The 14,266-nt window shown below is 46.6% G+C and overlaps 2 protein-coding genes across 5 annotated transcripts; one reads left to right on the top strand and one right to left on the bottom strand.

Moving 5' to 3' along the window:
• Window positions 1-1,635: 1,635 nt before the first annotated feature.
• usp44 (ubiquitin specific peptidase 44) lies at window positions 1,636-8,092 on the top strand. Of its 3 annotated transcripts, none has more exons than XM_062483155.1 (6): window positions 1,636-1,769; window positions 3,496-5,165; window positions 5,591-5,789; window positions 5,918-6,026; window positions 6,155-6,396; window positions 6,530-8,092. In XM_062483155.1, exons 2-6 carry the CDS (start codon window positions 3,618-3,620, stop codon window positions 6,661-6,663), a joined length of 2,232 nt encoding a protein of 743 aa, XP_062339139.1. In that variant the 5' UTR covers window positions 1,636-1,769; window positions 3,496-3,617; the 3' UTR covers window positions 6,664-8,092. The 3 variants fall into 3 exon arrangements, with proteins under 3 accessions (XP_062339139.1, XP_062339140.1, XP_062339141.1); XM_062483156.1 differs by having other exon boundaries at window positions 1,757-1,879; XM_062483157.1 differs by lacking the exon at window positions 1,636-1,769 and adding an exon at window positions 1,789-1,884.
• Window positions 8,093-9,327: 1,235 nt separating this feature from the next.
• On the bottom strand, window positions 9,328-14,010 carry metap2a (methionyl aminopeptidase 2a). Of its 2 annotated transcripts, none has more exons than XM_062483133.1 (11): window positions 13,817-14,010; window positions 12,665-12,766; window positions 12,510-12,572; window positions 12,239-12,341; window positions 11,880-12,041; window positions 11,561-11,742; window positions 11,361-11,455; window positions 11,150-11,246; window positions 10,941-11,044; window positions 10,519-10,634; window positions 9,328-10,411 (listed from the first exon to the last, which is right to left on the bottom strand). In XM_062483133.1, the coding sequence occupies exons 1-11, from the start codon at window positions 13,971-13,973 to the stop codon at window positions 10,159-10,161; spliced, it is 1,434 nt and encodes a 477-aa protein (XP_062339117.1). In that variant the 5' UTR covers window positions 13,974-14,010; the 3' UTR covers window positions 9,328-10,158. The 2 variants fall into 2 exon arrangements, with proteins under 2 accessions (XP_062339117.1, XP_062339118.1); XM_062483134.1 differs by having other exon boundaries at window positions 12,665-12,763.
• Window positions 14,011-14,266: the final 256 nt, after the last annotated feature.

Raw genomic sequence — 14,266 nt, 5'->3', positions numbered from 1 at the left:
CTGTCAGCATACTTGTCTTCCCATTGGCCCAGAGCAGGCTTGGGGACAATAGACCTCCCCCTCTACTCCCCGGAATCCACAATACCCCTCTTGAGCACCCAGCTCAGGGAGGGAGACCCCTGAAATAAGCCATGCTGTGGAACACACACCCAAACCTCTGCTGTGCAAGAGGAAGGAGAAACTGATAAAGAGAGAGAGAGTGGGAAAGAGGGGAAAACAGAGGAGAGTTCCTTGTGATTAATGTATGTGTATGAGAGGGAGGCAGAAGGGTAGGTGGGAGTGGTAGATATGGACTTGTGTCCTGTACTAGCATGGTTTAATGTATGTCATGTGTTATCCTTATTACCCTTATTAATCAGTTTTGATTAAGAGGAAATAAAGAAAGGGGAAACCTGACTAAAACCCTTCATTCATAGCTGTCAGCAGTCACTCTAAAAACACATTGAAATACCATCACTCTCTCTCTAAAACTATTCACACTCTGACACACAGGAATACTTCTTCACCAAAAGTACAGAACAAGCCAGAACAGAGCAGTGTTGACATAGTAGAATGACTGAGACACAAGTGCTGATTATAATGAACTGCATTGCTAATGACAGTCTGATGTCACTGACTCATTACGGACTACGGAGACAGACATTCTAACTTACTAGGGGAATTCTTCATTCTCAAGACTAAAGAAATCAGATACAATCAGCATTATGTTTATACATAGACATCCCCATATGGAATCATATGAATATGTTGACTATCAAAAACAGACTCAAATTAATTGTGAAAAATGTTTGTTTGATTATAAATTATAAATCATTTCCTTCCTTTTAATCAGCACTTGTGTTTTAACTACAACCAAGCACCAAAATAAAACCATTGGATGTTTTGATTCTCTTTCTCAGAAACATTTACCTGCTCTAATGAAAACAGGAGATGTGTGTGTGTTCGTATTATGTGTGGAATAGGTGAGGGAGAAAAAGATGGAGGGGGGGGGGGGGGGGGGGGGGGTTAGCGTGTGTGGACTTGAAAGCTCAGAAAAAGGCCTCGGGACATAGAGGCAGAAAAACATTAAAAGTGATTCGAGAGGAATCGGATGGCAGATCTACACAGCACACACATACCTGTTTTATCACTCACTCAAAGGTCCTCAATTCCTGTCATATAGCAGCCTATTGTACTGTTTGTTTCTGACAGAGAACGAGAAAGAAAATATGTGTCTTTTAGTGTTTTCTCTCGGTAAATCATTAGAGTGATAGCTGGCAGTGCTTTCTGAGCTCTGAAAGCAAGAGACTCAATGCTAAATGGCTTAATGCTAACCCGTGTCTGATAGTATCACCTGCCCTCATTAACCAGCATAGAGCTGGTGTAGACCTGTCTCTCACTTAGAGTGTAACACACAGAGAGAGAGAGAGCTCTTTTAAAACTTAAAAGACTATTATGTGTTAAAGGTGTCACTAAATAAAAATAATTGGGAGTGTGTGTCACATACCAGTCCGAAAACACTGAGACGTACACACACACTTTGGGAGATACATTATTTGTTATAATAATACAACACTGCCCTCTTGTGGCTTCTTCCAGACAGGCACGCATGAGAGGGTTGTCTACATGTAGTGTATGATTATAACTGTTGTCAAAACTGTTAATCACAGATACACAGAACTTAAATGGAAATAATTCGGCTTCTCACATCTTGAATATGTCTGTTGAGGATGTCTTTGTGTCGAAAGACGATTCATTGCTTTGTAAGAAATGCTACCTAAATGCAGCAGGTAATAACGTCACTTGACTAGGAGGACACGCTAGAATCTGTACCACGCGACAAGGATAGACAAGATGGCGATCACTTTAGTAACAGAGTACTAAGTGCCGTGAAGGACTGGTATGGTATATTGCATGTTTTAATTTATTTTGGCAGTCTGTTTCAACAGCAGTTATTGTGAGATCCATTCGCGAAGTGCCATACATCTTGATGCACAATTGTAGGCATAGTGGAGTGTCCCTGTGAGCTTGTCATGTCGGTTAGCTAGCTATGCTAGTAATAGACGGGTATGACTAATCCCTGAGAAGTCCTTGCTAGAATTTGTTTACCAACGGTTTGACGCAGTGGCAGGCTTTAGACATGACTCCAGAAATAAAACTGTGACTAGACGTTGGATAATCTATGAATGATTGGTTGTTGGTTTTAAATCCTAGTTTGTTGCCTAGCTTGCTAACATGCTAGAGATAGTGCATTGTCCCACTCAGCGACCTGTTCCATTTCATTTCCAGCTGTTATTTTCACCACTGACACTGAAGACTCATTTTTATAATGCTAGCTAACGTTAGCAGGCAGTTGCATGCTATTCGTATAATTCATGGATGACCACTTAATCTAAACTCGTGTAGGTTTTGGTCATATCCTGCTGCTGTTAGCCAGTTAACACGGGTATCACACGACCTATTAAAATACAGGGAATAGAAGCAGGAACAATCAAGCTAGCCTGGCCTTGCTAGCTAACTAATGTTAGCTACCCGCCAGAACGAAGATATAGCAAGGACACTCAGGCGCGCACACTGTTGTGATGCACCAACCCCATGATAATGGACATGGTACATTAGCTACATTATTTACCTCTTTGCACATTAAAGCGCGTCTCAAAGAACCCACATTTTATTCAGTTACAGATTGCGCTAGCTGACCGGGAAGCTACATTTGGAGTTTTATCTGGTCATTGTTGCTATGTGCTGCGCTCTGTGGCACAGTGGGACTTCGGGTTGGGGCAGATTTATCTAGTTAGCTGTATTTTCAGAATAATTATAAGTGCCATTTTTATTACAATTAGTACACTTTTGTAACCAATGTATTGTCAAAAAAAAAATCGGGGGGGGAGGGGGAGTGTCACAATCTTTTTATTTGGACTCATAAACGCCTAGAGGCCAGGGAACAACTTATTTATATCACGGAGTCTGTAATGGAACACATCCTCTCACATACGCTCATGTAAACGATCACCTCTGCTGCTTTCAGAGACTTAGCTTGGAGACAGACTTGTTCAGCACTTGATCGACATTTTGGGTTGTAGAATGACTGGTCCTTGCCATACTAAGATGGCCTACACATTTTCCAGCTTGTCTACAGGTTGCCCCTTCGTTTTTCCCGTTACTAAACGCCATTCTCAATTGGCTATCTTCCTGCCTCCCTCTTTCTCCCTTAAACTCTAATCTCCCAGTCACTCTCCTCTCTCTTCTTGTACACAAAGACTGTGCCCCCCCCCCCCCAAATGTTGGCCAAGCTGAAGGTATTTTATACAGCCAGTGGGGGGCTATTCCCCTAGCATACTCAAATAGGGCTTCAGGATTTCATAACAAGCGATGCATACAATGTGGAAAGATGTTTTGAAAAATAATTTGTCTTCTTTATTTTCAGGTTGGGCAAATTGTCACCTAGGTTACATACAGCATCTTTTATTGCTGTTGTCCAACTTCATGTCTGCCCTGTCGTCTCACCACCCCCAGATAAAGCCATGCTGTGGGAGAACCACATTTCTCAGCCCTCCATGCTCAGAATGGCGGTGTGAAGCCCGTGTGGATACGTGACCCGCGTGGAGGTCCCTGACTGACATCCTCAGACCTGTGTCATGGACAGGTGTAAGCATGTGGGGCGGCTGCGTCTGGCCCCAGACCACTCCATCCTCAACCCCCAGAAGTGGCACTGCGTGGACTGCAACACTACTGAGTCGGTGTGGGCCTGTCTGGGTTGTGCCCACGTGGCTTGTGGCCGCTACATCGAGGAGCACGCCCTGCAGCATTTCCGCCAGCAGCGCCACCCTCTGGCCATGGAGGTCAACGAGCTCTACGTGTTCTGCTACCTGTGTGACGACTACGTGCTGAACGACAACGCCACGGGCGACCTGAAGCTGCTGCGGAGCACCCTCAGCGCCATCCAGAGCCAGCGCTACGAGGTCACCACCCGCAGCGGGCGCACCCTGCGTTCCGCCAGCGCCGCCCCCGACGCCCTGTCGCCCTGCGGCGCCCGCGAGCTGCAGCTTCGGGACGAGGACCGGATGTTCACGGCGCTTTGGCACCGGCGGCGGGCCCTCCTGGGCCGCGTGTTCCGCTCCTGGTTCAGTCGGACGGCGGGGGGGAAGGCCAGGGAGGAGGAGGAGAGGCAGATGGAGGAGGAGGAGTTGCGCAGGATGGAGGCGCAGGCCAAGAAGAGGGCGATGAAGAGGCGGCTGCAGGAGGAACTGGGCAGTGCCCCGCCCAGGAAGAGCCACCGCCTGCGCCGGCAGAGTCAGAAAGCGGCCGATGCAGCCGCCGCCGCCGCCGCCTCCTCCCCGCGCCCCGCACGGACACGCACCCTCAGTATCCCCATCTCGCCCCTCTCCCCCTACCCTAGAACCCTCACCCCCATAGCACATGCTCCCAAAAGAGTAGGACGCCCAAAACTAACCCAAATGCCTAAGAACCGCTCCTCCACCAAACCGAAACCCAAAGCCTCTTCGGGCCCCTCCCGGAATGCCCCCTCCCCGACCCCCCGCCGGACTTCCCCTAAACAGGCCGACTCGCCCCTCAAACGTCGGCCCACTGTTCCCCCGGGGGTCACAGGCCTGCGTAACCTAGGCAACACCTGCTACATGAACTCGATTCTGCAGGTGCTCAGCCACTTGCACATCTTCAGGGAGTGTTTCCTGCGGCTGGACCTGACTCAGGCGCTGGAGCTGCTGGCCTCTGCCGTCCACGGCCAGCTGGTGGGCACCGTCCCTCTCCCCGGGGGCCAGCCCAGCTATCAGCTGGCCCAGCGGAAGGGCCCCCAGATGGGTGCGGGGCTGAGCGGGGGGGCCTCGCGGGCCCGCAGCATGGAGCTGATCCAGCCCAAGGAGCCCAGCTCCAAGCACATCTCCCTGTGCCACGAGCTGCACACCCTCTTCCAGGTGATGTGGTCGGGCAAGTGGGCGCTGGTATCTCCCTTCGCCATGCTGCACTCGGTGTGGCAGCTGATCCCTGCCTTCCGGGGCTACGCTCAGCAGGACGCCCAGGAGTTCCTGTGTGAGCTGCTGGACAAGGTGCAGAGGGAGTTGGAGAGCACGGGCACACACACACCGGCCGCTGGCACACACAGGCGGCTTATCAAGCAGGTGCTCAGCGTGGTCAACACCATCTTCCACGGCCAGCTCCTCAGCCAGGTAACTTCTTTTCTTTTTTTTTTCATGAGTTAAGTGGCCATTTGTGAGTGTTATTGCTCTTTCCAGTTGGACGTGAACATTTCTGCATCCAACATGCTCATTCAGATGGCTCTCACAATGCTGTTTTGACCAAAATGGCCCGGATGCCCAAGTAATGATGAGATGGACGTGTGTTCTCGAGTAAAAGGGATGGTCCTTTTAGAAGCTGAGCGCACACACTCATCCACCTGCTCTTGCTAGACAAAGGGCCATGTGTGTTCTAGGGGGGCCCTCATTCATGCCAAGTGGCACTTACACAGTTCTGTGCCTGTGCTTTGACAAGGGCTCTGCCTATTTTGGCCTCACCATTACCCCCTCTCTCTCTTTCTCTTCCTTCCTTCCCTCCTTCCCTGCCCTGTCTCTTCACCCCCCCCCCCCACCCCCAGGTGACGTGTCTGGCGTGCGACCACAAGTCCAACACCATAGAGTCGTTCTGGGACCTCTCTCTGGAGTTCCCTGAGCGTTACCATAGGAACAGCCGTGAGTCTGCAGCGCAGGTGTCATGTCGGCTGACGGAGATGCTGGCCAAGTTCACTGAGACGGAAGCCCTGGAAGGCAACATCTACGCATGTGACCAATGCAACAGTGAGTCGTACACACACGCACACACACACACACAGAACACCATAAAAAGTGAAACTGTTGACTAGTTTATTAATGGATGTTGAAGGTCCATGCTCTGCTGGGTAACTTTCTCTCCTCCGTGTCTGCAGGTAAGCGCCGGAGGTTCTCCTCTAAGCCTGTTATCCTGACTGAAGCACAAAAACAGCTAATGGTCCACAAACTGCCTCACGTCTTACGCCTGCACCTCAAACGCTTCAGGTATTCACCCCACTGCAGTCCAACCACAACACACAACGGTCACGTTGTCAAGTTTTTCAGTGAGCCAGTTTGTCTATAATGTATTATTTTAATTCATTTGTTAACGTTTGGTTGTGGTCGTTTGGCAGGTGGTCTGGGCGCAACCACCGGGAGAAAATAGGCGTTCATGTCAGCTTTGACCAGCTTCTCAACATGGAGCCCTACTGCTGCAGAGACTCCTCCCCCAAAGGCTCCCCCTGCTTCAGCCCCGCCTCCCCAAGCTCACCACGCCCCAAACACTTCCTCTATGAGCTGTCTGCTGTGGTGATGCATCATGGGAAGGGCTTTGGCTCCGGGCACTACACTGCCTACTGCTACAACACGGAAGGAGGTCAGAGCAATATTTTTGGGGGGGTTTGACAGTGTGACTGGACTGTTACCCAGTACAAAATATTATACAGAAGAATTGTTGTGTACCTTGTTGCTACATTATAATGAAACGTAATATTCTCTCTGTTTCTCAGGGTTTTGGGTTCACTGTAATGACTCCAAGCTGAACGTGTGTTCTGTGGAGGAGGTGTGTCGAGCCCAGGCTTACATCCTATTCTACACTCAACGTGTCTCTCAGGAAAAAGAGCGGCCACTGAGATCAGACTGATCCTGCCATCTGTGACCACCATCTACCTGCAGGATGACATCATGATCATCACCAACCCATCTCAGACACCCGTCTCCCTCCCTCTCTACCTCCCTCCCTCTTTCTGGGCATTTTTTTCTCCTTGGGGAGGAAACATTCTACAATCTTTATTTTTCTACTAAAGACTTCTTTTTAAACATGCTTTGTGAATTTCTTGTACATTGTGTTTTGTTTTTTCTCCAAAAGGTTAACCTTCCTTGATTTGTGTTTGATAGTGTACAGGTGTATTTTATGGATAATATTAGCCAAGTTGTCCCAGTAGCAGCAGACAGACGTCCAGGAGTGACTACATGTAAGTGTCCTATTATATTAGTATATTAGTACTGGTATATTCAGATGTCTCTACCTGTGTGTTTGCTGGTTGAAATGTCAGTCGATTTAATCAATTGAAATTCTTCTAAAGGTTACTTTAGGCAGTTCAATATTGGCCTTCAAACACAAACCTGGAATGTAGAAGACATGAGGTTGTTCTAAATATTTCCAGCAGCATTATCCAGAAACTGGACTGGTCTGTTGTGGTTGGAATGTAAGTAGTCATTCAAGACATTTCTGCAACACTTACTGTTTGATCAGAAAATGGTTTAGTATTGGCCACTTGCCTCAAGCCAAAGCATGAGGGAAATTTTGAAATTTCCCTCCACTCTTTCCAAAACTGTGTTTGGTGAATGTGCTCTGTGTTGATATTTTCTGAAGTTTCCAAAGGGATTTTTGGATGTTTTTCTTTTACTAAATGCTGCCCCCTCTCTTTCTCAGAATGTAAATGTCAAAGGCAGTTGTATGTAAAATCCCTGTGACAGATACTGTGGAGGTTTATTTTGTCACATAGAAGTGCCCTTTGATCAGATTATATTTAATTTTCTACCAGAGGAGGAGTTGGATATGAGTTCAGCTTAACTGACTGTGTAGAAGCAGCCCCACACAGGTCAGAATTTAGAACATGAATGTATTTGTCATACCTGTTTTTCCCACTGAAGTTTTATTTTTTTAAACAAGGCTGTTAGAATGTCAAATTTGTGTGGTTTTCTAGAAGATTTGAACATTTCTCCCTCTGGATTGTTTGGAATCACCAGCAGTGTAGACACATCCATACAGGTGATGTGACCCATCTCTAGACTCAAGTTTTTGTGTACTGTATATCTTGGTTCGGTATAATTCTTTAAACTGTTCTCCAAATGTTTTCATTACTTAAATGAAACCTTTGATAGGGGAGAGTTTAAGCACATTTCCACATATCTTTTCTTGCAAATGCCCCATCTGTGTCAGATGTCACGTATCTAGACATTGTTCTACTCCTTGAGTGGGTGTGTACATTTATGGACGTGATACTATGCAAATTGTTACCTCAATTTTCAGAGAATATTACCTCAATAAAAATGAGAATATTTTTTCATTTTTCTAATAAATTGCCTGGTTTTTTTGTGGCATTTTCAAAGGGTTTGACACATTTTAAAAATCACCTATTAAACATACCCCGGTAGTTATTGTATTCAACAAGAAAACAAATACTTATTGTTTAAGAAGTGCATTCATAGGCACAATTCACTGGGTTCCCGCAGGGTCTTAAGTGTAAAATTCTGAACTTTAAATTTAAGGCCTTAAAACGTCCAGCTTTTAATCCGAGGTCTTAAATTTCATTTAGTCAGGTCTAAAAAAGGTTTTACCCTCGTTCATTTCTGGAAACGCTGACCGCAGAAAGTTATTACTAAGTAGCAAAAAAGTCCAGGGTTCGAATTACGGGGGCCTTGGGGGGGATTTGACCCCCCTAATTAAGACTTGGACCCCCCCCAAAAGAGGTAAAAACAACAGGTTGGGGGGGGTCGATACATTTATATATTGTCCTTACCTGTAATCGTAAATATTACTTTACGCCCTGGAGAAGAAGCCGACCCCCCCCCCCCATTATCATTGTATAATTCGCACTCTTTGGTTTCTAACCAAACTAAACTAAAGAGAATCTTTAGCGTTTGTCGGAGAGAGATGATATTTATGAAACTATGTGAAGGTGAAGTCCCACATCTTACATGACCACAATGTAACTTTTAAGTTAAAATTAAAAAAATAAAATTTGGAGGTCCCCCTTCTATATACTTGGAAATAACATTACTTAACTGTTATCAGTTAAATGAATTATCAATTAGTTTGAGCAAGAACTGAACCAAGTACCATGTTTGGCAGTAGACTCGATGGTACACATGCTTACCCACTGAGCCACAGAGGTTTCCTGCAAAGTTACTTTCTACAAGACGGTCTAATTGCCCTTTTGACACTACTAAATGCCAAAGGACAAATTAAGTTTTGTTTCTGCTCATCTAATCAAGTTATAATACATAATATACTTAGCCTTCTAATCTTACTTGAATGAAATTAGGTTACTAATGTGATTACTTTATCTGTAAATTAAATTAATGCTTTTTCAATCACTGAATTCACTGAAATAACTTTTAAGAATTTCTTTGATTTGAATATTCTTTTGGTAATGCGTTGTTTAGGTCTTAAATTTCAATCTTTATGGTCTTTAAAAAGGTATTCAATTTGACTTGCAGGAACCCTGAATTCATCATTAATCAAACGTCAAACCCATTTCATACCCAATCATTCCATAAAAACAAACTAGTGACGTTAAGCCAGAGAGCAAAATTATTTGTTTTAATCATTTTTTTTCTTACAAAAACATTTCAGGGAATTCAAAATGAAGCATTACGGCAGCAGCAGCCATTTCAAAGATACTTTACAAATATCAAAGAAACAAATACTGGAGGAGCGGAGCGCTGAGTCCCCTCCTGTAGCAGCCAAACGTACAGCCCAAGATGCATGCTGTCGTTATCGTTCTGACCCTCCACCTCAAGCTGAACACTGGAACTATTTCTACGTTTTAGACTAGTGATTCTGAACAGCGACCCAGTATGCCCCATGTCACTAAGGGGACAGTTGGGGACCTGCCATTAAAGAACTGTGCACTGAGGGTTTACAGGCAGAAAAAGAAAAAGGACTGCAGTCAAACAACCTGAATCTCAAATGACAGGACAAAAGGGTATTTTTAGCCTTACATACATGTGTTAATACTCAGGGCAGTAATGTAAGAAGTTATAGATATAATATGCTGTCACCGTTTACCTGCTTAAGTTTTACTTTATATTGGATGTAAAAAGTTGTGGCCATCACCCCCAAAACAAATCATACAAAATTCAGCCACTGCTAAGAAAGCCAGTCCCTCTTCCTACACGCTCCAAGTAGCAGAAAAATGCATTGTGTGTAGAACTTGACAGCAGCATTTTGTAACTTTTGCTGCTGCTGCTCTCTGCCATGACAGGAGAGACCGAAGCCACGGCCGTGTATCAGAAGCTTTCTTCTGATACAGAGGGCAGGTGATGGTTCTGTGTATGGATTCTCTGTAGAAGGGGCTGGGGGTAATAGGAGGGGGAGGGGGGGTGGTGAGTAGAGGGAGGGGGGGGGGTCTCAGTAGTCGTCCCCCCGGCTCACCACCTCCTTGCAGGTGGGTCTGAGCAGGATGGTGTGCTCAAACTGGGCCGTATAACAGCCCTTGGAGTCACAGAGGGGAGGGTAGGGGTCCACGATGCCCAGGTCACACAGGTTCTTTAGGGCCATCAGGTACTTGCTCTCTCCCAAACGATCAAGCCAGCGTCGGCAGAAGGCCAGCGTGCCAAAGTTTTCGTTGATCACATTCAACAAGTGCTTCGCCCTGGGGAGCCTGAAAGAAAGAGAAAGAAAATGGAGGTTAAGAGGAAAGGTACTCCCCCCCCCCCCCCCCGTTCTCTGTTCTGTATCAGAAATGAGATCATCACACTCGCCCTGTACCTGATAGGGACATGTCCGACGTCAAAGTTCTTCATGTAGTGGGAGCACTCCATGTCATCATGTACCACACCCTTCCCTGTGCTGCCAAATGTCTCAATGGCGTACACCTCTCCCTCCTGGGGGGCAGAGATGGGGTCACATATGTGAAATCACAGATCCAAGAAACTATACACACAAAATCATGACAAATTATTTCAAACACATGGCCTTGACTGTAATATTTAGGAAATTCATGTCCGACTTGTTATTGTGTGAATGAGTGGCCAAACTCAGCCATCTCCCTAAATAATGTAAGCAAAAAATGACTCGAACACACCCACTTACTCCCCTTTCTTGCTCATATTATTTTGCCTATGTGGTCAAACTAATGCAACAGTCAGGACCTAGAGTTCCCACTGCGAAGACGTGAGACAGATGCCTACCTCCATTCGTGTGGCTTCGCCGCCCTTGACGATGGGGACAGTCTTCCCCGCGTGTATCCTGTACTGCCCTATGGAGTGACCGTTCAGGTTTCGAATAGGTTTCACTGGAAAGATAAAGAAAACGAAACACTGAGCTTGCGCCATAGCATGTCTTGTATTTCCCAGTATGTGCCGTGTCAAGGTTTCTCCCGAGCGCGTAGTGGAAGTACCTTGGTATGTTTTGCCGTCGATATCGACCTCATAAGACTCCATCACTTCCTGAATCGCTTCTCCGACATCACACAGGCGCACGTCGATACCGGCACACTGCGGGGAGACAACGCAACGGGGTTCGTTTGATACAAAAAAAACTCAAGATACACGAGAGACGTGTCACAGTCTGCTACGTGGATAAACAGAAGAGTAGCAAAGCTGTTCGACCTTGATTCCAGTATTAGTGGCATCTCTCACAGCCTCCAGCAGCTTGTCATACTTTGGGTTGAAGATGACAGTAAAGGCACAGTCAATGATCCTCCCTGAAACCAAACACAAGCGTGAGGAGAGCCTCCTTGTAGCTGGTCTCACAAGACAGGACTGACCTCGGCTCCCTAGCTGCGTCTATAGGACCAGAACAGCCTTACCGTTGATGTGAGTGCCAAAGTCAATCTTGCAGACGTCATCGTACTGCAGCACGGTGGGGTCTCCGGCGTTGGGGGTGTAGTGGGCCGCACAGTTGTTGAGGGAGCAGCCTGTGGGGAAGGCAAGACCCGCATTCAGCCCGTTCTCCTTAATGAGCTTCCGAGAACAGCCCTCCAACCGCTCGCTGAGAGAGATGATGGATGGAGAGGAGGGGGAAAGGGGGTGGGGGGGGAAGGAAAAAGTAAATACAGGAGGTAGCTACACACGCAACCAGGATGACTAGGTATGATGATGATGGTGGTGGTCTGGGGGAGGGCTCACCAGATGTCAATCATGGTCAGACCAGGCTTGATCCAACTGCGGACGTACTGGCGGACCTGTCTGTGGGCCTCGGCTGCCTGGCGGAAGTCACTCCACACCTCCTCATTGGCCTTGTCCAGAACACGCTTCTCTTCATTGGTTGTCCTCCATGCGGCACTGCGACTATAACGGGGAGGGTTCAAACGCACGCACACAGACTCTTCTTCGGTTTCGTCACCAACAAGTAATGTTACATAACAGTTGAGGAGAAGCTATGTCTTGGAAAATAATGGGATATGGATACGAGGATAATGTCATCTACTGAAAACTTGTCATGAACACTTTCTACATCACTGGGATGTGTCTGTGCGCCTCTTTACCCATCCTGTAAAACAGGGTAGTCACACTCCTGTCCGAGGGGGTAAACTCCACTGGGATACAGCTCACAGATGGGCACAGATGGTGGGTCAGTCTGAACTTTGGCTGTGTGGAAGAAAAGAGATCCTGAAACACAGGCACAGACGGGGGGAAGCAGGGTCCCTGGAGCAGCTAGGCAGACACGCACCCTGCCCAGTGGATCCACCTGCGCCACTTGAACTCGCCGCGCCCTAGTGCCGTGTACACTCATCACAGCAGCCTCAGGTGACTTACGTCCTTTCTTCTTCTTTTTCTTCTTCTTCTTCTTCCCGGCTGAGTTCTCGCCATCGTCGCCATCTGTGGTGAGATCATTTTGATGGCGTGTGAGTAGGTGGGTGGTGAGTATCCGTATGGGGATGCCTGGTGCAAGTATATAGTCTCTTCCTTACCTTCCTCTCCCTCCTCCTCTTTCTCCTTGTCCTCCAAAGCCTGCTTTTCCAGCTGTTTTGTCACATCGTTCACGCCATCCCCTTCTGCCTCAGTGCTGCCTGCTATTGAAATACATGTTAACATATGCTACATGTTTCTTTAAGTCCAACCACATTTTGCTGTGACTGGGACTTGATCAGCAAGCAGGGGGGTTTTTATAGTGTGGACAGACATGCGAGATATCATTTCTGCTTTGGCAAGTGCATGGGAGCAGAACACTAATGGGAAGTTATCCTCGTGGCTGGCCGCTTAAGAATCACATCCAGCAAAGTATCCCGTTAAAATGTGACTTGCAGGACAGGGCCAGCTAGTGCATTTAATTGCTGTAATCGTTGGCCAGCGCATGAGCACGCTGGCATTTCCAGTGATCTACTGATGTAAGCACCAATCCTCCACTGCCAGCTAGGAAGATTCCATGCAGCTCTCAATTGCTGCTTTACATTAGCTTACATTACTACTGATGTGAAACTATTGGAAAAAAACTATTTTCTCATTCGCTTTTGTAAGAATTATACTAGATACCTAATGACGAGTGAATACAAAAAAGCAAATTCCTTGTCTGTGCAAACTTTCATGGCGAATAAATCCCATTCTGATTCTACAAGTAATTGCCTGTGAGGAAATAACAGCTATGCAGTTTGCTTCGTTTACTTCAACGCTTTAAACATACTGTTTAAGTAATCAACGCCTTATTTGCTTTCGATAACTTAGTCACGTACAAAGATTTCAACCCGTAGCTCACACTTAAATACTCAACTGATTTTTTTGACCAAATAAAACTATTTGACCTTACGTAAGGCGTACAACTGGCAAGCAGCGTTCAACTACACATTATGAAACAAGTCCACTTGGTCGAGTGAGGACGTAACTGCAAACAATATGGGCGGTTATGGTCTGCAAAAGATCTATTCTCAAAGCTATGACCATCTGTTTGGGTTCCGATTCCACTTAGTGCTAGAAAAGTCTCACGCCATGCTTTTTGATGACTGCTCTCTGATTTGAGAGCTAGTAGCAAGGCGTGTTTCACAAGGCCTAGCGCACGCTATGGCACCACACTGCTCTGGTCCCTATACTAACAGCATAGCAAACGGTACTGGCTACCGGAGTCTTACCAGGCGCTGCGGATTTATTCTTCTTCTTCTTTTTCTTCTTCTTTTTGGCTGTCTCTTCGGATGGGTCTGCCTCCTCCTTCTCTTCGGCTTCGCCGTTCAGGACCTTCTCCTGCTCGGGCTTCAGCTCCGTTACCTGCTCCTGCACCACATCCGCCATGATTGCAGGCGCAAGTGGAAAAGGAAGCGCGATGGTTTGTGGGAGTGCTGAGTGGGTGAGAAAGTTGCCCAATCAGCGGCATGCGTGCGATGCACGAGTTCGTCCACAAGATGGCAACATGTGCATATAAATCTGTTGACTACCGATATGAGTAGCAATCGAGTTGGACCAATTCCTGATTTGCCAATAATATAAAATGATAATTGTATCATGCATTTGTGTACATGCTTGTCTGTATGTATCTCAGACGATTGAACATTGAGCATCTGAACTGTCCATCATAGTGTCAGCGT

Source organism: Osmerus eperlanus, chromosome 17 (assembly GCF_963692335.1).
Source record: "Osmerus eperlanus chromosome 17, fOsmEpe2.1, whole genome shotgun sequence".
NCBI classification, from domain to species: Eukaryota; Metazoa; Chordata; class Actinopteri; order Osmeriformes; family Osmeridae; genus Osmerus; species Osmerus eperlanus.
This window is presented reverse-complemented; position numbering and strand designations above follow the sequence as displayed.

Bases quoted from the DNA above. Each gene is read 5' to 3' on its own strand.
- usp44 (XM_062483155.1), top strand. From the start codon at position 3,618: ATGGACAGGTGTAAGCATGTGGGGCGGCTGCGTCTGGCCCCAGACCAC. The intron at 5,166-5,590 runs GTAACTTCTTTT...CCCCACCCCCAG, and splicing joins ACGGCCAGCTCCTCAGCCAG to GTGACGTGTCTGGCGTGCGA. The intron at 6,397-6,529 runs GTCAGAGCAATA...TCTGTTTCTCAG, and splicing joins CTGCTACAACACGGAAGGAG to GGTTTTGGGTTCACTGTAAT.
- metap2a (XM_062483133.1), bottom strand. From the start codon at position 13,973: ATGGCGGATGTGGTGCAGGAGCAGGTAACGGAGCTGAAGCCCGAGCAG. The intron at 12,342-12,509 runs GTAAGTCACCTG...TCTTCCACACAG, and splicing joins GAAAAAGAAGAAGAAAGGAC to CCAAAGTTCAGACTGACCCA. The intron at 10,412-10,518 runs GTACAGGGCGAG...TCTTTCTTTCAG, and splicing joins GTCGGACATGTCCCTATCAG to GCTCCCCAGGGCGAAGCACT.